Genomic DNA, 27,686 nt, shown 5'->3' on the forward strand with positions numbered 1-27,686 from the left:
TTGCTCGCGCGACCAAAACGAATGGGAGTGCTCGCGCAGAGTATCTCATATCCGAGGAGGTTTTTTAGTATTTTTGAGTTCAATTTTTTTGTCCCCACCATTTCTACCCCTTCAAGGTTATGACCTATGGGTCAGCTACTCAAGGAATCGTCCACTTCAAAAAAAAAAAAAAAAAAGGTGGGGAGAAATTTGATTGAAAGCGAAGAGGTGGGTATGTCATACCCTGCGCGAGCAATCTCGGGTTAAGATATAATTTACCTAGTAGGAAAAACTTTTTCAAAAAAAAAGAAAAATAAATAAATAAATAAATAAAAATAAAGCTCAAGGGGTTAGTCTTTCTGTTCAAGTAACTTTCAAAGTAGCATTCATGGTATAAAAATAATGAAACTCCCAAAATACAGACACCCTGGAAAAAACTTTCCTGATAGTGTTGATGAAGATGATAAATTATCATATAAGGGTTTTAAAATCTTTGTTGAATATTCCTTTAAAACAATCTTAAGTTTTCAGTCATGCTTTCATAAGATTGAATAAAATGTGGAATCAACTGAATTTTAAAGATACTATGAATGACTAGTTGGAAGGTAAAAGAAATATGATTCTTAATGTCATACAAATAGTAGGAAATGTTTTTTCCAGAATCACATTAAGATCAACACAAAATTTCAAAAATCATTGTTTTTAAAATCTATGCCTGCCAGTTGATTTTTTGGCATATTCTTTCATTCCATGCCCATAAATGTTTTTCTTAATATTCAACTCTCTTTTTCCAGGCGTGATTCGTCTCATAGATGGAAGCATTCATTTGGATAAGGATAAGTATGAGCTCAACGTGACGGCAAAAGATGATGGAGCCTGTTGCAAGGATGGTGCCTTGACCACTCACACCAGTACTGCCCTGGTTGTTGTGTTCATTACTGACGTGAATGATAACAAGCCTGTGTTTGAAGATTGTGATAACTATCACCCGAAAGTTCAGGAAGGAGCGGAAAGAAATACTTTTGTCATTAGGGTAAATTTTCATTGTAGCTGTTTACTTTTAATGTTTTTTGTTTTGCAATTGTTGTAGTGATGAAATTTAAAGCTTTTAGATATTACTATATGTAGCAATTTAGTGTAAATTAAAAGAAAATTTTGAGTACAATTTAATAAACTTCAAAAATTGTCGATCTAAGTACATTCAGGCTGTCAAGGGAAAAATATTTCCTTCGTTTCATGCTACAGAATTTTAATTTTTTCACATGAAGCATCTTTTGCTAGTTTTGTTTTTGTGATTTTAAGTCATCTAGTTTTCTTGGGTTGGCTGGATATTTCTTCTCCTGTTCAGCTTTTGTTTCACTTTTGTTTTCAAATTTAACATTTAAGTCCTATTTCCGACGGGTACTCAGGCGTTTTTCTGTTATGCACTTTGTTTATATTGAATGCATAGTCTTTCTTCTGCATTAGGCATAGCTTAATTTGCTTTATCATGAAACTATTCAAGCACTTGTTTATTTATTATGTAGCTATCTGTAGTTTCTCTGGTAAACTGAAAGAAAACAAAGACATGTAGGGGAAAATTGGGCAAATGTGAGCATGGGGCACATGTGAACATGGTATGTTTTACTAAGATAACATCAAGCAAAAAATCTTAAAAAATTCTCAAGTAATAGCAGTACCAGCCCTAATTTTTGACCAAATTTTCAAAGCAAGGAGCCAGTTTATGTTCCAGCTTCTTAGTTTTAGCAGATGCTGATTGTACTTTTATCACTGTCTTTTCCGTGTAAAAACATATTTTAAACTAACTAAGGAGCTAAAATTAATTATTGCAAACCATTATATGAACATTCACATAAATTTATGCTACTGTTTAAATTTTGTAATTAAATTAAAAATCCTCTTTTTTTGAAAATTAGTTCTAAGGTAGATGCCGTAGCACTTGTGAAGGCAACATGTAGGGGCACATGTGAGCAGCTCCCATATCCTCTCCGCAAATATAAATTTTAGTGTACGCTTATTATAAGTGTTAAACGAGATGTAGAGATTTATAATTATTGTTTTGCTGCAATCAGCTTGAAAATTTATTATTACATAATTACTAATTATTTATTTTTTTATATCATTAATTACTAAATAGTTGGCTAAAAATATAGTGGTACATAATATTTACAAGTAAAATAAAGACAAAATATTTTCCTTTTACTAAAAACTGAAGTTGAGAAATTTTTTTAAATTCATCATGTTCTGTAGGAAGCGTAAACGCACTATACTATAACAAGAATATAGTTTACATAATACAATATTCTTTGTATTGTTTAATCTTATAAGATTTTTTCTTGTTGATCCATTGATTAGAATATACTATATGAAACTTTAAAATTTGACAGTAAGCAGAGTTTTATAATTCAGAAATTTTTTTTTTTAAATGACCAGCTACTGTTCAATTCAAATGGACACAGTATAGGTTACAAACCCTTGAATCCTTGAATTTAATTATTATATGCATATATACTTCATTATAACGAGTTTTTTTAAAAATATGCTCGTCCTGCATTTTTCAGTTCACATGTGCCCCAAGCTTGTTCGCATCTGCCCCCCTGCAGGGGCACATGTGAACAATTGAAAACATTTAAAAAAAATTTCATAAAGTATAGAAACAATTTTTTAAAAATTCTGAAAAAATTCAATTTCTTAAAGAAAGGACCGTTCAGTCATGGAGACCCTTTTTCTGTGGGAAACTGAAAATATTTTCGGAGAAATTAAGAAATAAAAAAAATGTTCACATGTGCTCCCTTTTCCCCTACAGTGTTTTTGTATGCTTTATGCAATAATATGTATATTTTCATATATAAACCATGAATCGTTTATGGAAAGACTCGAGAAAAATGCAGAACACTCTGAATGTTTAAAAAATCTTTTTATAATTACAAGATAAAAATTTAGGAATCAGAACTACTAACCTTTGACTAAAAAAAACTTACTGTTAATATAGGTTGAAGCAACAGATCAAGATAAAGGATATAACGGGCAAGTCAGATATTCAGTGGTTCAGCAGCCAAATCAACGAGGAATGAAGTTTACTGTGGATGAAATCACTGGAGATGTACGAACCAATAAGGTAAGGAAACAGAACCAATTTTATATGATTTATGCCATTCTAGTTCTACTTGGATCATATCAGGATAAATATAATTGAAATATCTTGTTATTTTTTTTAAAAAAATTCTTCACTTTTTTGTAAAATATACTTTAGTGAAATAAAATTATCTGTAATATATTTTCTGATATGCAATCAATGCACAAAATTTATAATACCATTTATCCAGGAGTTAATTTTAGAACTTATTGTATACAGTAGATGTATGATAAGTCTGTTAAATTTAAGGTTAGTTTTATTTCATTGAATAATTATTTTATTTTAAGTATTAAGTCATCCTTTATATCAGTTAGCTTGAGGTCTTAGCTATAGCGAGCTACCCTAAAGCCCCCCCCCCCCCCAGAAGTGGTGGATCAGTGCTCCTCCATGAAGAATGTGATGCTATTCCAACTCCATAGTGTAGAGAGCCATTGGGACTTAGACCTAGTTTTTCCTTTAAAGATTGTTGTGTAGCATACCACTTCTTATTATTGTAAATAAATCAACTTATTTTTTACTAAGCTCATCTCTGCAGTCAGCTTAAACTAAATACTATTCAATCCACTTTTTGGAAAGATTGTTTTCCCCCTAATCCCCCAGTGGCTTCAATGTGTCTCTGTACAATTAATTTAACTTTGATGCATAAATCATTCCCCTTTTTGCCCTTGAAAGTTCGTATTGTGCCTCACTTCCTTAGTTCAGTTTAATGATCATCTGCTATTTTTTTCCAGGTTTTTGACAGGGAAGGAGAAGATGGCCGCTTCGTGAGCGTCACTTTGAAAGCAACCGATCGTGGAAATCCTCCACTTGAAGGAGTCTGCTCATTTAAAGTGGAGATCACAGATGTGAATGACAATCCACCTCTATTCCATCGTTCGGAATACCATGAGAACATCAAGCAGGACACCCCGGTTGGAAACAATGTGCTTCGCGTGGCAGCTTCGGATGAAGATGCGGATAACAACGGTGTAGTGATCTACAGCCTTTATGCCAGATCTGTTGATCATGATGGATATTTTGAGATAAATCCTGAATCTGGATTTATTAGATTGAAGAAAGCTCTTGATGTAAGTGCATTTTTTGTGTAGTTCCATCAGGTTTCATTGTGTTGTTCCAAGCTTTTTGGACAGGATCCTGTTTTTTGTAAAAGTGAACAGTTTGCTCAGACTTTTATGGAAATGAAATCAGAGTTAAATCAAACTGTCTTCACAGTGTGAAAATTGGGCAGTGTTTCTTTAAAGTTCTAAAAATGTGCAATTATAATCTCAAATACGACTTTTATCACACCATTGATAAGCTTAATCTCATGATTCTTTCAGAAACTGTCAAAATACGTTGTTCTCAAAATTGTAATATCTATTAGCATAAATACCTACAATATTATACATAACTAATATTTTGCTTGTGTTTAACTTTGTATTAATTTTTTTTATGTCTCTTCCCCCCCCCCCTCCAAAAACTATACTAATTTTAAATTCTGGTTTTTAAAGATGATTAAAAGTATTCTTAACAATGGCTATATATTTATTCCATTTTAATGTAATGCAGTATTTTGTTTTCAACTTAAGTTGCTGAATGTATCTTCCTTCTTTTTATTAACAAAATAATAGTTTATAATTATGTAACTTTTTTTACAAATGTACATCTGTTTGCTTTTTTTTTTGTTGTTAGGCAAATAAGTTAATTTGGACTTTTATACAATTATTTACTGAGCAGAATATTGAAATTTTCTTGTGAATAATCTATGAGCGTATTGAATGAATGAATAACATTTATTTTTTTGTACAAAATAAATGGGTACTTGTTCTACTCAATTAAAACTAAACAACGCTTCTCTTTAAAAGTGAAGTTTACTTGAATCTGTTAATTTAATTTCTCACAATCGCAGCTTGAAACACTTGCTTAAAATATAATATTGCAGATTGATGCTTTTCTTGATGTTTGGCTTACAATAAGGTATTTCACTTAAACTTAAAACAATGTATATTACCTGCTTTTTTAAAATTCTTTCTCAGATTTATGATATACATTTAAGAAAATAATTCAGAATATATATAAAAATTGCGCTAATACTTTCGATTATATTTTGTCACATTTGGATCCCTCACTTGCCAAATGGATAAAATAAAAAGTCAAGAAAAGTTATGAAGATAATGTTATCCATGGGAGTGAATAGGCTCTCATGTTGCATTTTTTGCCATCATATGGTCAGAAATGTACTGAAGCAGAACTTTAATATATTCACATGCTAAGCATTGATAAAGCACTATTAAAGCAGAAAGGTGGATTTTTTAAGAAAGTAGAGTTAATTGATTTGGCAGTTGAGGCATCTATTTATCTTTCTCATGCTTATGTAAAAGTTTTAGTGCTGTCCCTCACGAGAAAATTTCCCGCCGTAAAGTCTGAGCCTGTAGACTGCCATAAAAATGGACTTCGTTTATTTTCTTCAAGCGTTAACAGGAATTTCTTGTGGCTCCATTTCATCATGTCCTTGCCTTTGTGCAGTCATGTGGGTTTTTCCAACACTAAGCTTCCCTTGGAAGAATGAGACAAGCCTCGTTTCTAGAGCAATAGACAGGCGCAGACATTTCGGTGGGGGCTGTTTTGTTGACAAATGAAATGCATTTTAGTTCATTTAAAGTTGACATCTTATTTAAAATATTTCAGCAAGAAAAATACTTTTTAAGAGCTGAAGCTACTGATAAGGGGGATCCACCCTTGAAAGCATCTGTCAACATTATCATAGAAGTTGTTGATCGAAAGAATAATCCTCCTGTTTGGCGACAACCAGTCTATGGACCCATTCTTGTTAAAGAAAACATTCAAACGGGTACCAAGATATTATCTGTGATAGCAAGGTAAATATTTTTACTATCCTTTTCTCAAAAAATGAGCTGATTTTTTTTTTTGTAAACATACGGTGTTCTTTTATTTTCATGACTTGATTATGCTTTATTATATTAACACTATATTTTGTGGGCAGTTAACTTGTCTGCCATTAAGATCAGCATTTTATGTTAGTATAGTCCAACTCACACTTTTGGCCTTGTTTTCGGACGAATCTACGCCAAACCCAATTGAAATAAGTGAAGCCAGGGTTGTTAATATCAAGCAGTTTTGAAAGAAGTTTTTTTTTCTGAAGCATTGTTGTTTATTTATAATTTTGCAAGTGGCAGGTATATATAAAGTAATTGATTTTGGTAGTTTGCCGAGAGCCAACAATAAGGAGGTGGTCTATAATTGGGGCAAACCTAACCTGGCAGTGTCGTAATGCTGCAACTAGGATTTGTGTAGCCTTCACAAAGCTGCCAGATTAGGTTAGTCCCACCTATAGAATGTACTGTGATTACATTTCAAATTTTCCGTTTAATGGTGAAAGAAGGAGTGGAGAATCCTGCTATTTAGCTATGAATTTAGTCAATGTTAATGCTCAATAATCTTTCCATTATAAGTCACCACTTCTTCAGTTCTTCAATTGCGCATCAGTTATCAAACAGGGTGGGGACAGATCAGGGAAATCAGGGAGATCAGGGAAAAGTCAGGGAACTTTATTCATCAGGGAAATATCAGGGAATTTTGAAAAAATAACAAAAAATCAGGGAAAATTGATTTTATGAAGAAAAAAATTTTTTTTTGCTTTACAAAATTAAGTACTTTCATTCCCTATGCATTTTCCACCAATTATCTGTTCAAAAAAAGGTAAAATTAATGAGGTGCGATTATACACTGCTGCATATTTGTGCATCTTTTTTCCTTAACGTTAAAGTATTGAATCTTACTTATTAACCACAGGATGAACTTCTTAAGATTGTTTCTGTGTCTCTTAGGTTGTTTATTTTACCTAGCTTGAAATTTCCTTTTACGCTTTCAATGTTACATAAAATAAACAACCATAGAGGCAAAGAGGAATCCTTAAATGCCTTACCTCCTTTGCCTTTGTTCCATTGTCTCGAAGTAATTAAGTACAGTATTCATGATTTCAAGAAGAAATCTTTGGTTTTTGAATTAATACTATAAAAGCTTAAAAGTTATTACTTCTTCGTGTTTTTATTTTAATTGCTAAAATTGAACTTTCAATAAAAAAAAAACTTTGCTTTTTGCCATTATACCATTTGTTGTCACCGCAGATTATGAAGGTTTTCTTTTCTTCAGACTTAAGTAATTTTTTAATTTTATAACCAAGTTGCATTCTTCTTTAATATATTATGAAATTAACTAATTGCTTTTTTTTTTCTTTTTTTTCTTGCATTTCAAAGTTGTTTGTTACAAAAGCAATCTAAGATTTTTTTTCCTTACATACTGAAATCATTTGAAATAGAGTCAACTTAGGTACTTAAGTAAATATCTTTATTTTTTTATTGTTAAAATGCTGTATTCATTCATTAAAACCTATGTTCTTGATTAGAGAATTAGTTATATAAGATTAGTTATAAGATTATATTAGATAATTAATAGATTAGATATAGTAAGATTATATTAGACTAGTTATAAGATTAGTTATATAAGAATAACTACATTACTTCTATTCTTTCACTATTACTTGTTATTCTTGCAACAATTATTGTATTGTTTGAAAACTTAGTTCAAAATAATTTCAATTACTTTTTAGTTCTATCATAAATACACATATGTTTTTAAGAGTAATTTTAATAGTTTCTTAAAATTCTTATGCTAAATGGTTTCTGGAAGTAAAGTTTTTTTTTTTATATAATTTTCTATAATCTTTCCGTTGTATAAAAATCAATATACTGTTTTGTAGGTTCCCTCCTCCCCCCAAAATTGTCTTGTGTGTGTGTGTGTGTGTTTTTACCATTTTATTTAAAAAGTAGCATCTTTTTAAAATACATCTTTAGTTCAACAACTTTACACAACTTAAAACGTTTAAAATACTGCATTTTATACAAACATGCAATGGATTTCAAGTAGAGCAATGAGACAAAACCACTATCATTGGTAACGTAAATCAGGGAATTTTGGTGAACTTAATCAGGGAAAAGTCAGGGAACTTTTTTCACAGTTCCTGTCGCCACCCTGTCAAAAGTTTGAACCAAAATTATGATAAAATTAATCTAACTTTTATTTATGTCTCACTGCTTCAGAGGTACCTCTTGATTTTGTGTCATTAAAATATTAGACTGTACATTTTCCCTTCCATTCTTTTCTGAACTTTTTTTTTCTAAAATACTACTTAAAGAGAAAGGGAGAAATTAACACCATCTACCATGAAGGAAGTGAGCTTTGAAATCAAGTCATTTGTTACCTGGTGTTTTCCTTAAACTTGTACACATTTCTGACCTACAGATTCAAATGGGAATCTTATGTCATGTGATAGTTTGCCTGCTTCCGACATGGTGAACCTCTTTTTTCGGCTTGTATTAACTTCACTTTAGTTGAATGAACCAGGCTGCAAAGTTATCACTTTTAAAAAATGATGAAGGAGTCTCAATCATTGAATTTGTAGAAAAAGGAAAATCATAAAAATGTCAAGTATAAAAACTAGTTTATTGAGAATTGTCGAACAAAGTAAAATCCTTGAAACAAAAATTGAGGGGGTTTCCTAAGAAAACAGGTACCAATCGAGTCATTTCTGTCTGCATGTTTCTCCAATAAATTTAATTTCTTTTAAAATAAAATCAAATTTTATCGCTGAAGATAAAGAATTTTTTCTTGCCTAAGATCCTTTGTTTAACATTCTGAATTTTAATAATAATAATAATAATAATAATACAGAAAAATGATAAAACTTATAGCCCATATTATAAGGCTTCTGATTTCAAAAGTGCCCTATGTCTGTAAAACTTATGACATTCTCTGTATCAAAGGCCCAATCAGTGATTTTAAAAATGTTTTACTTGTAGAGTGTTTACTCAATTGAGAGTTGCTTATTTTGCAAATTAAAATTATGTAATTACCATATCATCACCTCAGTACAATAGTAGGATATGAGCCATTTGATTCTGGTTTTAGATGTCTTATGGTTGCCCTGGGGTGACGACATAAGTGTATGGGGAAACCTGTTTTGTTATTAATTTCAAGTGGTTCTTTATTGATTAAATATGTTGTTATTAAGATCACATAATTAGCTATTTTAGATTTGTACATTCTTTTTCATAACATATTCAAGTTTATGATAAAATTCTTTCTTTTCCATAGTTCTGGCATTCCTGACAATCCTCGAGTCTTCTATACACTGATCAAAGGTGGAACTGAACAAACCAACAGCAAAGATACTTTTTATCTCAATCAGTACTCTGAAAATGGTGAAACATGGGCTGGTATTCATGTCAACTATGTGTTAGATTATGAGAAGATTCAACAGTACAATTTAACTGTCCGTGTTGCGGTGAGAGACATTTTTGAATATACTTTTCTTCTAGACAATGTCGCGAAGATCATTCTGTTCTGAAAGGTTCCAATTATTTTTTGCCTTTTTGTTTAAAAAACCCAGTCATCCATTCCAAAATTCAAACAATGAAACAAGATTGTCTGAGCTAAAAAAGGAGGAAAATAAAATTATTCTTAAAGTCACAATATCTTTTAACAAATTGTTTTACTCATTACATACTGTTTGAATATTTCTTGCATTCTTTTAATACGTATACAGTATGTTTAACTTTCAAGACCTCTGTTTTTGGATCTGTTAGTCTCAGATGAATACTTCCAATTGTAAAATCGGGTCAAAATAAGGTTTGGAGTTGAAATATTGAAAGTTTGAAACAAAAAAGAAAACTGGTTAAAAAATACAAAATTTAGCCTTTTATACTAATTCTAGGTCTTGAAATAATTTCCATTGGAAAGTAATTCCAACACAAAAAATTTGAAACATTTTTGACCAAAACTCCAGGAAATATTAGTTGTCAAAGTTTTGGGAGACTATGCAAAAGATGAGATTGAAAATTACCACCCTTTCAGAAGAATGACAGGTTGTCAAAGTAAAAAACAAACAAACAAAATATTAATATTTTTCCTCCAAAAGGTGTTATTTGCATGTCTTAAGTTTCAACATGCTGTGTTTTGCTCGCCTTGTTTTTTATGGAATAGAATAAAGGTCTTATGTGAATTTCAGGATTTTTTTTTCTTTACTCTATCTTATTTTATAACACAGAATCATCTCTCCATCTTTTATGTTGATTAAAAGTAATAATTCTTAGTAATATAGTAGACCTTCGTTTTATGCGGGGGTTACGTTCCATAGAAATGCTGCGTAAATTGAGACCTAATACTAGTGTTAAAATATGGGTTTGGTTCCGTAGTCAACAAAATACTTCATTCTAGTGATGACTAATTGTATAATGTTTAATGTGTACTTATATCGACTTTGATGCACAACATGCATAAGAAAAACATAAATTAATTTTGTGTTCTGTTTACAAAGGCTATGATAGTCTTTTGGCAGTCATTAAGAATTTTTCTCTGTAATTCTTTGCAGAACATTAATGCATCCATGATCACTGCCATCATTTCCATGATAGAATCTTTCTTCACTAACAAATCAGAAAAATCGTTTCTGTTGTCTAGGAATGGCACAAAATTTTCAATGTGAACGTTTTTGGTTGTGTGTCAACGACGTCGGTATGCTCGTTGGGTTTGGCCTCCTTTGTCACTCCTGAAAGCTCTTCTTCCAGTGAGTTCTGAACTGTGTGAGTTTCATAACTTTACTTCTGGAAAGAGCTCTGGAACCAGTCGCATAAAATGTCTCGAGTGGCCCAAGCTCGATTATTAGCACTCCAAAATGCAGTTGATTACGTGTAATCTGAAATCTGTAGGAGTTTGGATTTTGAAAGAAGGGAAAATTTTATGTGTTTGCATTGCTGCATCCCTGTAAAACCGAAACTCATCCGTGTAAAATAAATGTGTCAAATCTTAAACTGTGTATAATCAGAGCTGCGTATAATAAACCTGCATAAAACGAGGGTCTACTGTATTTGTTTTTCTTTTTGAAAAACATGTAAAATAATGTTTTTGATAATGAAAATAATGTAGTTTGTGTTAACCTAGATCTCTATAACATGACTCAATTCAAGTTTTTGTGTGATGAATTAGCTATGTCTTTTTTTGCATGCAAGTCATTTTTTTGTTTATTATCACAAGGTGCATATTCTTATCAAATTTTTTTTTGCTTTCAGAACAATGGTGCTCAACAACTAGCAAGTGAAGCCACAGTTTATATTTTGCTGCAGGATGTCAATGATGAAATTCCTTTGTTCATTGAACAAGAACTAGAAACTGTTCTTGAAGGAATGCCTATTGGAACTAAAGTTACTCAAGTCAGAGCGGTCGACAAAGATGGCACTTATCCCAACAACAAGGTATATACCTTTTTATTATTTCTTGATTTTAAAAATTCTGTATTCAATTTTATAAATGGCGTATAACTAAACACCTTTATTAATGCAATTTCTAAGTATATTCTTAAACACAGAAAACTTGTGACACTAAATTAAAATACATAAATAAAGATTTTGTTTGGGGCCAGTGTTTATCATACATGTGATTTTTATGCAAAATGGTGGAATTCTTTGAATTTTAATCATCGGATTCAGGGAATGGCTTTTTTAAAGAAGGTTTTAAGAAGGATATTACAGGATTGGACCAAAAACCTGCACTTGAAAAAATAATTTTGTATATTTGCACAACATGCTTTGTATTGTTCACTGGTTAGGAAATAATAAGTAATGTAGAAAATGAATAGCAGGTGTTTAAGATAGCTACTTAATTGTAGGAAAGCTGTAAATAACATGAGGCTATTTTTGCATGTACACACAAAAGAAAGTACATGTTTTCATTGCGCTCTCTTTCTGCTTCCTATACAAATATTGTTTTTTTTTCAACCATATTTTAAGTTTTTTTATAAAGCAAATTTTCTTTATATACATTTTTAAATTTTTGTTTGAAGATACAGATGCACTATTTGGTTAATGAAGAGCTGGTGAATAACTGAAACTACCAAAAAAAAAAAAAAAAAAAACTAATAGGAAGCAGTTTATGAATAGTCAGATGACAAAAAACTGATATTTTTTCTATTAGTTATTAGAATTCCATGATTTGCAATCTTCAAATTTGTTGACTTTTGCAAACAACTTTCAGTTTTTTTTTGTTTTTGAGCATTTACATGTGTTCTATCCTAATCCTTACATGTCCTTAAAAAAAAAAAAAATCCTGCAGAAGGTTGTGTTTGGTAAATAATATATACATTTAAAGAAAGTTTTAAGATTTTTAGCAAGTGTAAAAAAAATAATAGGAGGAAATCACTTCTTAGCTAAATGGATTAGCTAGTTTTTTCACTGCTTAATTTATTTCATTGTGTTCTATTTTACGATGCTGAATTCCTTTTTAATCTTTCAAAGGTTTACTATTCCATCGAGCCGAAAGACGACGGGGACAAATTCCGAATCGACAGGGAAAGTGGTGAGATCTTTACTATGGAGGAGTTTGACCGAGAAGAGCGGCAATCTTATGTGATTATTGTGAAAGCTGAAGATGGAGCCCCTTCTGCAAGACCCAACGTGCCTCCTCCAGAACCAAACTCAGGTGAGTTTAAAAATCCAGTTTTTTGTTGAATTTTACTGTGTATTTGCACAAGCAGAACTTTATTTGCAAATTGAAATTTGTAGATCAATTTGAAAGATATTTGAAATTTGACATATCTTGGTACTGGTATTTGAAAGCAACTCCATAGGTAATTAAGAAAATTCAGATTAGGCAGTTGTACTGGTGTCATGTTAAATGACTATTTTCGATTAAAAATAAAAGAACCGTCAGATTGTTGTTCGGTTGAGATTTCTCTGCTATGCTGTTGTCAGTGGCTTCAAAACAGAAGGTACATTTATTCAAAGATAAAAATGGTAGAGGGTGGGAGCTTTGAATGTTTCCCCCGTTAATCTCATGTTTCTAAGTGATTTCTGTTTCCAATTTGAGCTTTTCCTTATTAATGATTTAGTTCTGACAGCTGCTGCCCTCTATTGCTTGTTTTTAAAAAATACATCCTACTTCAAGAACACCACTCACAACTTAAAATCAAGCTATTTTTGGAGGGGAAAAAGGAATTATTTTTTGAAAAGTAGTGTGTTTTGAAGCAGATATTAAGAGTTGACAAATTTTTCTGTTAGTTGCACTTACAGCATCTCAAAATAAACTCCTTTGGTTTGTTAGTTCAAGTTTCTTCAGTATTCAAAGTTTTTGAGTAGTACTACTTTTTTGGTGTGCTGTTTTTTTTTATTTAGTATTCATATTACCAAAAAAAACGGGGGTGGGGGGTGGGAGAAATATGATCTAGAAATAACTGTGGAAAAACTTTGCTGTAGAAAAACCCCATTAAATCGGACTTTTTTAAAGTCATACTAGCTTCTATAGATAAAAGGACAAAAATGAATATGGTTATTTTGAAAGGAACTTCAGTGCAAAAAATTAACTTTCCTTTCAAGACAGTTGTAGCACTATGAGGAAAATAAGAAACTTTCGGTTTTAAATTTCAAATTAGATATTGAGGATATTTTTAGATTTTGTGGTTCATATCTTAGTTGGCTATTGAATTGAAGATTATTTGGAAGGTGAAACTTGTATAACATTTACAGTAACAGAAAAGACTTAGCCTCTTTAGTTGGAATTGTAAAGTACTTTACCAAAAATGTTCTCATATGGTAGACAGTGTACTATGGCACAGATCATCTTATAGACAAAAGTTGTCTTTCAAAGACTCAAGTTTGTAGGTGAAAAATTATAAGAGTTATGATATGTCCAATGTATACCAAACACACATTTTTGAAATTAATTGTTCAGATGTAAAAACAATGAAACATCAAACAAATTTCATTGTAAAATGTTATCCAAACAATAATAAAACAATATAAGCATTTAAAAGAAGGAATTAAAAATAATGTATTTTAAAAAATCAGAAGAAAAACCCTGTTTTTGCTACAAGAATCTATGGTTGGAAAAATGAGCCAGACCCTATCTCCCAATTCCTATTTGTTAGTGTTGTCAATCCCCAAACTAAAAATTCTTGCTTAGATAATAATAATAATAAAGAGTCAACTTCCAAAAAAATCAAGCAATTTAATCAATTAAATGATTAGGAGCTGTTTAAAGTTCGTGTCCGGTATACCGGATACTTGGTTTGAAGCAGTTTGTTTATTGTGGTAAGAATATTTTTCTCATGTATTCATGAATTGTTATAGAAGTGAAGCAATGAGATGAGTACTTTTATATATATGCAAAAAATTTCCATGTTGTTAGGATGGAAATGTTTTAAGTTCTTTAGTAATTTTCAATCATATAAGGTAAATATTTTTCATAGTCTATTGTGTTTCCTTATAACTTGTGTGAATACAATCCATAACTGTATGAAGGTTGTCTTCAATTTATAATAATCAATAAGTTTTTGTTTTATTGTATCTGGTTATGAAAATGCATTTTGAGGATTTCAACAAGCTCTATGATAAGAGGGTTGAATACATAGGGAGAGCAGTTTTCTGATATAACTGAATTCGTCGACAAGAGTTGAGATTTCCATGATTATTGCAAAATATTCATATTTTTACTTTGAGTTAAAGGTTTTGCAATAATTTGTTTCAAGTATATCAAAATTTATAACAAGTAGCTGAAAAAGTTACATCAATTTCTCTTGTTTTGAAATCATAATTTTAGTTTTTTTACTAATTGCTAATCCCCCTCCTCTTGCCAAAGTTTTATTAGTTTCTTTTAATGAAGAGTAAGACTGCATGATCCCTAACTTGAGTGCCAAAAATTTTGACAGATGAGCCACAGACTTTTGCAACTTTTTGATTAAAATTTTGGCCGGATTGCCTTGTAAGACATTTATTTAGATTTAACAGTGTTTTGTGCTAGAGATAGTATTGTTTAGGATCTATCTTATCTCAATATGTGCTTTAAGTGTATATGATAGGTACTGGTAAACTAGAGAATGTCCCGACTGTTTGATGTGACAAACCTTGTTTTAAATTCAGGTCTTCATATTTTTGTTTCTCTTTCTGTGTTTGTATTGTGTGTGCCAAAGTTTGCACCGGGCAGAGAGAGCCTGCAAAATCTGGAATCGTCGGTAAATTTTAGATTTATCAAAAAAATCCAGGAAAGTTAGAAAAATCATTAATTTTGTCTAAAACCTGGAAAATTGAAAATTGACCTGCAAAGAATAGTTCTTTGCATCATTAATCTGTTGCAGTAAGTAGGATTTTATGCTCTCTGCCCAATTCGTCCAAGCTGGAAAAAGTATACGAGTCATATGTGAAGCAAGTATTTATCCAAGGACATACCCCATTAGCAGAAAGAATCACCAAAGAATAAATATTAACATTCTATTATTGAAATTCTGAATAATTTGTTTTGCTAATGTTCAAAGGAAATCATAATTTTTAGATTCATTTAGAAAGCTGCAAATTCAAATGTTAAGTCTGGAGTTTCATGAATTTTTTTCCGGAAAGCCTGGAAAAGCCTATGTGTTTAATTTTTCAAAGTATTGTTATACTAACACAAGGCTGCCAACTACTATGCATTTCATATAGAAACTACAAATTTATTTAACTTACTAAGCACTACACATCTCTAAGCAAAACAATGCATTTGTATGTTGCACTTCACAGGAAATTGCTACCTGTGTTAAAGGCTTCAATTCCTTTACATAAAAAAATTTAATATTTTGGATAGTTGGAATTTTTTTTATGCTCGTTGCTGAAGGTAAGCTTATTTTACTTTTTATCATAATAATTTTGAAATTAATATTTTTTTTGTATGCATGGCAAGATTAAACACAATTTCAGTCCTTTTGCATATTGTAAATATTTTAATATTTTGAACAATCAACGCTTTTTTAAACACATTCTACCAAAGATTAGATGATTTTATTCTTTATTTTCATAATTAATGAAAAAATTTATTTTGGAAGCATGCCAAGGTCAGCAATGAATTGTACTTTGCTGTAGTTTGTTTCTTCTGTTAATAATTAATAATCTATTTACAACAAATGTTGTTTATTTTTTGTGATATTTTTTTTGAATTCCCCGTTTTTTGCTTACGTTTGAACTTTATTTGTATTTAAATAAAAAGACTATTGTAGACGGGGGAGGGGGGGGGGGGGGGGGGGCAGAAAAGTTAATTTTCTATTGCTTTTAAAAATAAATAAAATCTTGTTTTTCTGCAATTATTTTACGTAGTATTTTTTCTATCTTTGAACTACATAGTTAAGGCATATTATTCTAATTTTTAATCCTCATTCACATCTTATTGTGGTAAAAGGTTAAAAAGAGGGAGGTAAATAAACCTTGCTCACTATTACACTACACATAAGCACTCGAAATTACACATTTTTTCATTAATACTACGCTTAATTGTTTGAGAAAAGGTTGGCAGCCCTGCTAACAAAAAGAGAATTGCTGAAAAAATTAATATATAACTTGAAGGTACTAAATCATTTCAAGAATAATTAACAATTCTAATCAAAAACACTGGAATTAATTTGAGGCCTAGATTTTTTCTTGTCTGTTATAACTGGTATTTTTTGAAAAGATAAATATAGAAACTGGTAAGTTGTAAGCAAAAAACTAATTGAACCTCTGTATTCCATTTTCTACTATTGGTGTATTTTTGTCTTCTGGGAGAAAAATCACATTATAGCCTTCTTTCATAATTTTTTTAACGAAGTATAATTAAGAACCTAGCAAAAAAAAGGGGGGGGGGCAGAAAAGAGAGAATTTTGTTTAGCTTTTACGTTTGCTATCAATCACATTGGTCTTTGATTTCTTTTTTTTTTTTTTTTTTTTGAAAAGTTACCTCCTCCCCACTATTTTTACATAAAAAATCTATATCATAAATTTTTTTTGAACAGTTAGCTTTGAATCCTGAGGTTTGGTATTGGTATACCTCTAGTAAGCAACCGTGCTAGTTTTATTTGTTAACATTGCCTTGATTTTGAATTGGTATCTCTTTCTCCTATTTCATTTATTATTCTTACTGTTCAAATAATTATAAAGTGTATATATTTCGATTTAGTGATTAAAAAAATGTACAAAGCTAGTTGCATGGGTTATCAAATTTTACAGCCCCCCTGCAGCTGAAATAGAATTCAAATAATTCCTACTTTATTTTATAAAATTCCAAAATACTTCCTATTGTATTTCTACCTGCATTAGTGGAAATTTCTTAAAATACCCTATTCACTGCTATCTTAGCCATATTTTTTTGCAGTTTTATTTTTTGAAAATGACTTGTTTCAATTTTGACTAGACTGTCGCTTTCAATTCATTACTTCCCCCTCAACCTTTCAAAGCTAATTTTGGATGAGTTATTAATGAAAAGAATTTTAATGAGATGCACTTAATATTTTCTCCCGGCACTCTATCAATTTTTTAATGAAAATTGTTAATGAAGTTGTTGAGAAATAATTGATTTTGAGGAAGTATGTATTGATTAAATCTTTTACACTGTAGAAGGATTCTTTTTTTGTCTGTTTTGTCACCTTAAAAAATCTGCAATACCAAAGGGGACTGGAAGATTGCATTCTTTTAGTTATTTTTTCCATTCACTACTATAATGATTAGTCTTAATTTTCATATTTTATAGATTTCCTACTGAAAAGACTTTAGTTTATATGCATATTTTGTAAAATTTATTAAATGGAAATAAAAGAGTGAAATAAAATAATTATTTAGGAAAATCTTGTGGTTCTTGGGAATTGGTTTTATATATACCTAATCTCCTCTATATACCTTAGGGACAAAAGTGGGGAAATTCTTTAGTTACCAATGACTGATAATAACATTTTCACTTATAGTCACTTTTTTCAAATAGTGAATTTTTTTTACTCAGAATGTTAAATGATATATATGTGTTTTAACTTGTTGAAATTAATGACAATAAATACATTAATTAATGTAGTTAATATATTTTTAATAAATTAGTAAACAAAAGAATGTATTTTGATTTTGGTTGAAAATATTTCACCAATTACTTAATAACAAAAGTACTTTAGGTCATTAAAACTAATTCATTACATCATCGGAAATTGAATGTCTTATCTTCTCGTATAATTGGTAATATTAGAACAGTGCAAATGTTTTAATTTGCGATTGCTAATCAAACATTGCTTTCTATGTCAGGGTGGCCACTCACTCTGGAAAACAGGGAATTCTCAGGGATTTTCAAAATAGCACCGGAAAACAGGGAAACCTCAAGGAAATTTTTGATTGACTCTGGAAATTACGAGAGGCAATGTGTTGATTTTTACTGCAAACGGGATTTTCCACTAATTGGCTTTTTGTGTGCAACATCGGCAAAGTTTGTTCTATACTTGAATATTGCTGTACATTCTCGAAGAAGAAAAATAGAAATTTGTGGAAGATAACTCCATACTTAAAAAAAGATAAATGGAAATGTTTTGCTGCATTTTTTGTGATAATAAATGCTATAAAAAGAAAAAGGAAATGTTATTAACATTTACGATAAAAAATGCACATTTCCTCCTCCATATTATTGCAGGTTTTGTTTTTCGATTGATAATTTCGGTTAACGTCTCATGTTTTCAATCAAGATTTTTGTTATTTACGAATTTGGCTCTGAGTTGATATCAATGCAATTTTGCTTTTAAATGTTTCTAGCCCTTTGATCATTTTTTTACGAACTCTAATTTCTGTATGGCTGTTAGCCTTTAATGCCCATGCAGCATGAAATTAAATGTGTCAGAAAATCAGAATGTGTCAGTATTTGTCTGTTTTTTTACAGGTTATACTGGAAATCAATCATTCTCTTTGAGTAGAGAGGGTTTGGGATTTGTTTTTACATTTATTTTATTACTATCAAAAGTACCCAGCGTTGCCTGAGTCAGTAATAATTGTGAGAAACAATCACTACTTTCTTTTGTTTTTTGTTTTAACTGAAGAACTCAAAACACACGGCTTTGACATGATTAAAAATCGAACTTCTTCCTTACCCATAAAAGTAAAATAGCAATAAGTATAAAGAACGAACGAGTATTCATTTAGAAACAAAAGCACAAATTGAAGCATATAAAAATTTCAAGAATTTCCAAAATATGAACTAACAAAAACAAAGCTCACTAAAAAAACCGTGCTCTTTATTTAATAAAATAGTACACAAGCGCAAAAGGAAAAAGAGCTCTCTACTATGTTTCCCTAAGTGTGCAAAAAGTCAAGTTTCCAAATGTTTAAATGGCTTTAAACTCATTTTTGCTCTGGAGAAGTTTTGATTCAAAATTTTCATTATGATTAATTTTAATATTGCTGTTAGGCATCGAATTTTTGTAACAATAGGTTTTATATTTAATCATTTAATGGGGAAATTACATGACATTTACTGTTTTCCATCATAATGTATTTAAACTAAGTTTTTTAGGAATAAATTATAGCCTAAGTTGCTCCCTGATAATGTAGCTATCTATGGTGAAAAAATGGTTGAAATCGGTCCTGTAGTTTTGAATATTACCCAGGATATACATACAGAAGTAGCCATTTATGTATAAAGTTTTTATTTTATGGTTGAAATTTTACCTGGCCAATATTTAAACTCTTGACAAGGAAAAGGTACTTAAATAGGAGTAAAACCTATTTTTTATCCAAGCATGCCCACATTGAACAGATCATTGAGGAAAGTTTGTTTCCATTATTGCGGTTTAGAGATCATTTTTTTTTATTATTGTCAATCATGCCAAACAATAGAAATGAAAGGGTGATATCAGAATTGTATTTTTTAAGTTTTAATTTTCCCGATTCTGTTTCAGAACCCCATTTGGTGCTCCTGTTTGTTTATTTTAGTGTCTTTCTTTTTAATCGTGAGGTTGGCAGCTATGGATTCATGAATAAAGTAAAATAGAATCTAAGGATATATATATATATATATATATATAATATTAGTTTTTACTGTTTTAAATGTAGTTGTGGTTAAATTTGTTGGTTTTACATTTGTGCTACTTCTTCAAGTTCTTGCATACCTTGTTCAATCTTTTTCAATTTGTTGTTTATTTCATTATTTCGATATTTTACACTTACTTCGTGCCCGCCTGGAGGTGGAGCACATGCATAACACCAAATATTTAAAATGCATTTAATGCTCTAGCCGCAATTATGCGCGCTGGTTGATCGTAGAATCTATTATTTTTCATATTCCTCCCATATATATATATATATATATATATATATATATAGCAAAATGGCTGCTTTGCTATTTGAATAAACCCGAAGAACAAATTCTAAACATTCTTCATGATATTTTAAATTTTATATCATTAGTATGTAGAGGAAAGGCTGACACATGTGAGCAGTTTTTATTCAGAATGCAAAGCATGAAAAAATCTTGTAGGGGTGTTACACATAGTTGCATATGAATATGTGTATACATAGATGCGTTGTATAATATAGTGGTTCAATTATGTTTCAAAATCAAACTAAAAAATTGGAAATACGTTTCGTGGTGGCTGGAATTTCTGAAATTTTATTCTGGAAATCTCAGGGAAATTGAGTTTGTCTGAAGAGAGGCCACTCAGTATGTGATGAATCAGTGGAGACGGGGGAGAACCTCTAAATGCAGTCCCCCCTTCCCCACCTTTAAAGATGGCCTAAATTTGCATCCAATTTCGGATTTTTTTGTATTAAACCCCACTTACACTTAATATGTGTAAAATTACATTTTAAGAATCCGAATCAAATAAAAAACATTGGTGTCAGTGCTCTGAATTTTTCTCTAAAGTCACCAGAAAAAGTCAAAAATTGAGTTTTTGAAACTTCATCAGTTCAAAAAATAAATAAATAAATCCCACAGAGAACTTCCGAGCACCGTCCTTCCTTCTCAAGTCGCTGAAAAATAGCCTACTGAAATAATGGTTTTAAGACTTCAATGTCACAAAATTTTAGGGAAATCCCCACGCCCCTCCCCACAGAACCTCTTGTGCGAAGTTTTCTAAAAATTGTTAAAATTTACATTTTAAGAAACCAGTTTCGGAATTTTTTTCCGGAAGAATCCCCCTTACTTTAAAATCTTCCCCAGAGTCTCCCCTTTTACATCAAGACTTTCAGCATTGAAGAATTTCCGTTGAGAACCTCCTAACATCACACAAAGCTAGCCTAAAATTATTTATCCAGCTTCCGAAATTTTTTGCTCCCTCACTTGAAAGCCCCAGTCGCTGCCACTGTGTTGTATATGCAATTTTAGCCTATCGCTTATAAATTTCGCTTTCTACAAGAGTGTGAATTTTTATCCTTTTTCATTTTATTTCATGAAAGATAATGATTTTTTTTTTTTTTTTAAAGATAAGAGTGCCAACAACATGTTACCTTCGTACAAAATTTTATTTCCGCTTCCTGTTTTGTCGGACTTTGTTCCGAAGCCCTACGATGGAATTTGAATAACCTTGTTATATGCAGTATAACATATTTTCTGTTTCATGTTTTGAGTTCGCGTTTTTGTCGCTGTCGATGGATTTGTTAACTTTTTCGGATAATACCGCTTAATGTAAAGGAGAACTGTTTTCAGTGCAGAGTTTATTTTGCATTCACGGTGTTTCTCATTTGCGATGCTGAGTTCACTTATCGATGCTGGGTGTACTTATCATGCTGAGTTCACTTATTGGTGCTTTTGTTTGTACAGACATTGTTCTGTATCCACTCACGATTTTTAATTACTTGGACAGATGGTCTAGTAGTATTTATCATGGATGGGACCAGAGGTATTTTCAACACCTGTACAAGCGAATTTAACGCATTGAAAATAGGAAATAATCTTTAAAAAATTTAATCAAGCGTTATATTTGTGCCATGTATTTCCAATAAAAATTTGACAAAAAGAAGTTGTTGGATTAAAAAAAAAACCTTATTTGATTTTTTTTTCGTGTCAAAATTCAAAATAGTACACAGATAATTTTTTGCTGACTTGTTCGATTTCGTTTTTTTTTTTAAAATGGGATTAATTAATATTTTTATGGTCTCTACTGTTTTTGTATTCTTTTTTCTTTTCGTCAAAGAGTATTTTAATGCCTTGAAAAAAGCTATAGAAATATCTCTGGATGGGACACTTCCGTTTCGATTTTTTACAACTCATAGTAGAGTTCTAAATGGTGAATGGAGTCCTATTCATTACAGATACTATAGCAAGGGCAGGTTATTTTCCCTGCATTGACACTGTGCTGGTAAAGAAACAACTTTTACGGAACTTGTTTACTTGCCTTATTTGGTGTTAGGGGCCATTCATTAATTACGTAAGGGTCCGGAGGGGAGGGGGGTTATAAAAATCTCTACATACCCTTATTTGATGGGTGGGGGGAGGGGTCAAACCCGTTCTTACGTAATATTTTCAAAGCCGATAATTTACATTAGAAATCGCGCGGTCAAGTGGTTTGGAAGGGATCACATTTCATTTGCTTTTGGAAGGTAAAAAAAATCTGGGGTAGCTCTTTTTTACTTGTTTAAAAAGAATGAATAGTGTAAAACATAAAAGAATCGCCTTTTTAATGGCATCTTTTATTTTTAATTAATTAGTATCACATCATGTAATATATATTTGAAAAACAAAAAATCTTTGATTTCCTTCAAACTGGGAGCTTTAGTATAACTGATCCTTTTCTAACAGCATTTATGTATTTTGAAAAATGAAATGGAATCTTACGTAAGAATAGGGGGGGGGGGGGTGAAGGGGTTTGAAAAATCTTACGTACCCTTACATGGGGGGAGGGGGGGTTCAAAAAATTTCTTTTTTTTTGCCTTATATTAAGAATTTCTGGCATAGTACTAGTTTCAGGTGTACGTGGTTGTGCCCCGGTTCATTGCCTACTCTGTAGCGAGGACAGGTTGTTTTCTGGGCCTTTGCACTGTTCAGGTAAAAAAAAAAACAACTTTTACGGAATTTGTTAATAAACCTTTTGTTCCGAATCGGCTTACTACTCGCAGTTAGGTGCAGAGCACATAATTGCCCCGATTCATTGTTCCCGCTGTGGCGAGGACAGGTTGTTTTTAGTACATTGGCACTGTGCTATTAGAGAAACAACTTTTATGAAGTTCATTAATTTTTTTATGAAGAATTTGCATGCTAGTTATGTTTGAACTAAAGCATCAACCTTGCATTCCTAATATAAGGCTATGAATTTAAACGCCAAAAGGTTGACCACAAAAACTTACTATTCACAGAAGATTCTTTACACAGACAAGAATGTAAACATCCATGTTTGTCGTTGCCAGCCGAAGGAAATCTAACAATGAACTGTCGGAGAGAGAGCTCCTGTGACGATTTCTGATGAAGTTCATCGCCGAAAAAGTACTTTCGCATAGATATGTGCTTCCAAACCTTTCAATTTCGAAATCAATGAAGGCCGTAGTGTCAGTCAAGGGGGTCTTTATTTTCAACCAATTACATTCAGGTTTTGCTTATCTGAAATGTTCCGCTCTTCCCTCCCTGTCTCCCCCCGCCAACGCGAGGCAATACTCTTTCTAGAAATTCGCTTAAACACCAGTGTGCAGGGTAGCACTGCTTGACTTTGGCCTGTAGATGTCCTGTACCTTTTTCTCCCAATGCAATTAAAGGAGTAAAAGAGCTATCAAGAGGAAATTTCGGGGACTCCGGTGTGACCAAGAATGGTAGTCTCGGATGCTTCTTGATATCATAAAATGTCGGAAAACGAAATATGCTGAATGAGAAGTTGGTGGGTCGCAGAATTTGTGATGGCGGGTCGCATGCGGCCGCGGGCCACCAGTTGGACAGCCCTGGGCTAGATTGTACTTTTTAAAAAGAAATACTAGTGTATTATTCGGTTGTGTTGGCCGATAGAATGTTTTTTTTTTTTAATTTTATATTTTTGTACTTACTACATCATCAAATATTGATTAAAATGGTCGATTAGAAAGTGATCTCCTAAAACTGCACACTTATCGCTTTTGAAGTTTTAGAAACTTCACAAATGCGCGAGTGAGACTGAAAGATAAAAAAGATCGGGACTGTTGTTGTGATGTATAAAAAGTCATATATAACTACCGAGAAAATTGCGGAGAACCTAGGCATTCATTATTCCACCATATTTTGCCTTTTTTTTTTTTTTTTTTCAAAAAGGTTTCAAATTGTTCTGAACTCGATACGAATACTGATCGAAACTAATTCGCTAATTTGCATAAATGTTTCAGTTTTGCTTTTGGAAAGGAAAATTATTCAATCCAAATTCTCCCGATCTTGCCCAATCTGGTTATCACCTATTTTTTTTTTTTTTTTTTTTGCAGAAGAAGTAAGTACTGCTTGCTCCTTTCAATTATCAGATGGATTGTGTAGGATTTTTGCAGAATCGGATAAGTTGTACTTGATAAGTACATATTTAGGGGAATTGTTTGTCTTAATAACGTATTTGGAGGAGTCTTATTAGGATGTCTAAGCATCGATGATTTGCATTTTACTGACACAGCTTTGGACAGTTTCTGTAGAATTAATAAACTACTTATGTTCAAATTAGTTTTGAGAGATTAGTTGAAAGGAATCTAAGTAAAACGAATTAGGTTTCTTAACATCATAACAATAAGCGCAGTTTTCCCCGATTCCTTTCTCTTTCTGGTATTTTAGAATTTAGTTGTTCGAAAACTAGCCTCAAATAAATTATCTTCTTAAATACTTCTGTTTTAGCAACAATCGGTTCAGTTCTCATGTTGTATATTCATGTAATATTTAGTTAATTTTTTTTAAAATTGGTATATGTTTCATTTTTTCGTAGTATGTTACTTTCGTAGTCGTTCTCGAAAGCTAGGACTAGCACTTGGGATAGATTCCATTTTAAAAAGGGGCGATAGGTTGAGGATGGGCACTTTCCGTTCACACTTGCTGTCTCTGTCTTTTTCGACGCTACTTGGAAGAACTGCAGAACACGTCATTTTGCACCTTTTGCTTCCGAGTTTCCCTCCCTATTTTGATAAAATCAGAGCAGAACTGACGCATGCGCGAAATTGGCGGAAGGCTAAAGAAAACAGACCGTAACTATGTCATTTTTTGCCATTTTTATCCTAAATCAAAATAAATTTGGTTTATGTGAGCTGCTGCATAACAATGTAAAATCCCGTTATAACGAATTTTTCCGTCTCAACGAAATAAACTTTTAGCCCCAATTTAATTGCTGCTACTGCTTGGATTCCATTACAACGAAACTCCCGTTACAACGACCAAAATTTATGGTCCTTTAAAGTTCGTTGCAACGAGTTTCACTTTTCAAGCATCTAGGATTTTCCCCCCCCTCCTGCGGCAAAATAAAATGCCAAAAATAGACTCCGTGTAATTGGTATGTTTCTCATGACCTCGATAAAGAGTGCTTTAAAAATCGATTGATGGCTGCCTTTTTGTTGTTGGTAGAACGAGGCAAAAATTCTAAGATTGATCTTAGAAAGCAAATAAACTTTGCATTAAAGCTGCAGTGGTGATGTTTGCTTAACTCTCTTAGAATGTCAATCGGTCCAATTCCTTTTGGGGATTACATTTGATTAAATTGCGAGTTTCTGTATTAAATAAGGAATTGTTAATGCTTTCCACTCGTATTTATTTTTAAATAAAATGTTTTTTTTTTTTTCAATTTTTTAATCGTTTTGATACTGACCACTGGTTTCTGTAGTGTAGTGTGTAAAGAGTATTCCACAAGTGGTTTTGGAAGTGTCATTGTCAGAAAGGGTCAAAGGTATGCCTGCCAACTCTATTGGTTTTTCCTGCAGTAGATTTCTTGGATTTTGAGCATTTATCTCGGTCTTCCGATTTTTATGAAGAATCTACTGAATTTTATAAATCTTTGAGAAAATCCCTTTATTTAGGGCTTTTAGTGGAAAAACTCCTGCAAAATTGCGTTTGTAAAGATTGTCCATGGATATGTACTCCTTGGTTTGAAAGCTTCTTGCCAAAATTCAAACTGAAGTAAATTGAAATCTAGCAACATTATCAATGCATATTTAGTTTGATCAGAAGAGGTGTGCACAGAAATTTAGGGGCCCGTCACAAATGACTTTTACGGGCCACCCTCCATATTGTTTAACCCTATGTCCCAACATATATTTCACCTTCATTTTAAAAATATCGGCCCCACTTCTGTCTCGGGGGGGGGGGGATATTTGGGAGGGTCAACAGGTGTCCTTCTCCCAACCTGTGCACGCCCCTGTTGATTAGGAATAAGTTTTAACTGTATATTAAGCATTAATTTGACTTTTATTCTTCCATTTCATGCTTCAATAAGTTATTTTTAGCGCATGTGAAGTAAAGAAAATCCACATGATTGTAAATAATGGGATGGTAAAAAGTCTGCTGGATTTTTTTTTTTTTTTTTTTTTTGAAGGTTGACTGGTATGCAAAGGTCAGTTTTAGGGCTTGAATAAGGTAGAGCAAATTTTTTAAAAAATAAGTTCTGCAGTTTTTTGGCTACATTTGTTCCTTAAGGGGGGGGGGGGTCATGGCTTACCTCTGTCATAGTAAGTTATGCCATTTTACAGGGATGGCAAATGTGTTTCAGAACAACGTTCTTTCTTGCTAACCCCCTTACAAAAACACTGAAAAACATTCTTTTTTGAGGGGCCACCATGTTCTGGACTGTTCAATAACATCGTTCATTCGCAAACGAAACCTGTTACAGTTTTGTGACGTATTGATGACGTAACAATGATTTCAAAACTGTTGTCAAGCTACTCAATTTAGAATAGTTATCGAAAGATTTTGTAACTCACTTTCGTTCATTCGTTTTTCGAATTGTTTATTTGAATTTAAGAATATTTAGTGGTAGAAAAATGCCATTGAATAGGATAAGAGCAACCAGCAACATAAACTGCGCAAGGCTTTTTCTAGCTGTTATATATATTTTCATAAGCTATGATAATGCTTTTACATTTTATGTATTCTTAAGTTATTAAAAAAACTACATTCAAAGCATATAACTACAAACTAAGCCATATTATATTTTGCGTGTAAAATAAGATTTTAGGAATTCAACCTATTTACTTGCCAACAAAAATAAAATCCATAGTTTCGTGTAAATCTTTCTGTAACATTTTCATTTAGTGCCTTGTTCATTAATAATTTTAAAAAATGATTAATTTTTGCTTTTTGATATGGCTAATGAACAACGAGCAAATGTACTTTAAAAAATTATATTTTCTTATTCCACTGACATTATAACTATATTAAAGTAATTGGATGTTCTTTTTTTCAAGTCAGAATTGGATGTAATGTTCTTTGATGTTACGTCAGGAAAAACCTCATTTAAAATTTTCAACATAATTGGATATGAAATAATGGTCAAACCTCTCCCCGTTCTCTTAACTGATTATTTCCGAAAGGGCTTTGTTTCGGAAAATCTCGTCTGCGTGACAATTATTGGAATCTCATCGCCATTTTGCAAAGATAATTTTTTTTTTCTGCTTCCCGATTGTATTCGTAACAAATTATTCTAAGGAAGAGGGAGAAAAAAAGCGAAAATGTGTTTGCTTTGAAAGTAAAAGTACTACTGAATAAAAAAAAAATTCTTTTTTTTTTGGTTATCGTGGTTTGCAAAATAATGAGATGCCTTACTCTGCAATTACTTTATGGAAATGAGCGGGTATTGCGAATATTTATATCC

General features: G+C 31.7%; 1 protein-coding gene across 1 annotated transcript in view; it reads left to right on the forward strand.

The window, feature by feature from the left end:
* The first annotated feature begins 318 nt into the window (after nucleotides 1-318).
* Nucleotides 319-27,686, forward strand: part of LOC129223788 (neural-cadherin-like) — a 461,316-nt gene continuing 433,948 nt past the window's right edge. Inside the window, exons 1-7 of the mRNA XM_054858146.1 lie at nucleotides 319-1,012; nucleotides 2,972-3,097; nucleotides 3,847-4,182; nucleotides 5,783-5,973; nucleotides 9,269-9,458; nucleotides 11,242-11,424; nucleotides 12,463-12,646. Coding sequence (XP_054714121.1) covers nucleotides 740-1,012; nucleotides 2,972-3,097; nucleotides 3,847-4,182; nucleotides 5,783-5,973; nucleotides 9,269-9,458; nucleotides 11,242-11,424; nucleotides 12,463-12,646 — 1,483 coding nt within the window. The 5' untranslated portion in view covers nucleotides 319-739. The remainder of the gene's footprint in view (nucleotides 1,013-2,971; nucleotides 3,098-3,846; nucleotides 4,183-5,782; nucleotides 5,974-9,268; nucleotides 9,459-11,241; nucleotides 11,425-12,462; nucleotides 12,647-27,686) is intronic.

This window comes from Uloborus diversus, chromosome 6 (genome assembly GCF_026930045.1).
Source record: "Uloborus diversus isolate 005 chromosome 6, Udiv.v.3.1, whole genome shotgun sequence".
NCBI lineage: Eukaryota > Metazoa > Arthropoda > Arachnida > Araneae > Uloboridae > Uloborus > Uloborus diversus.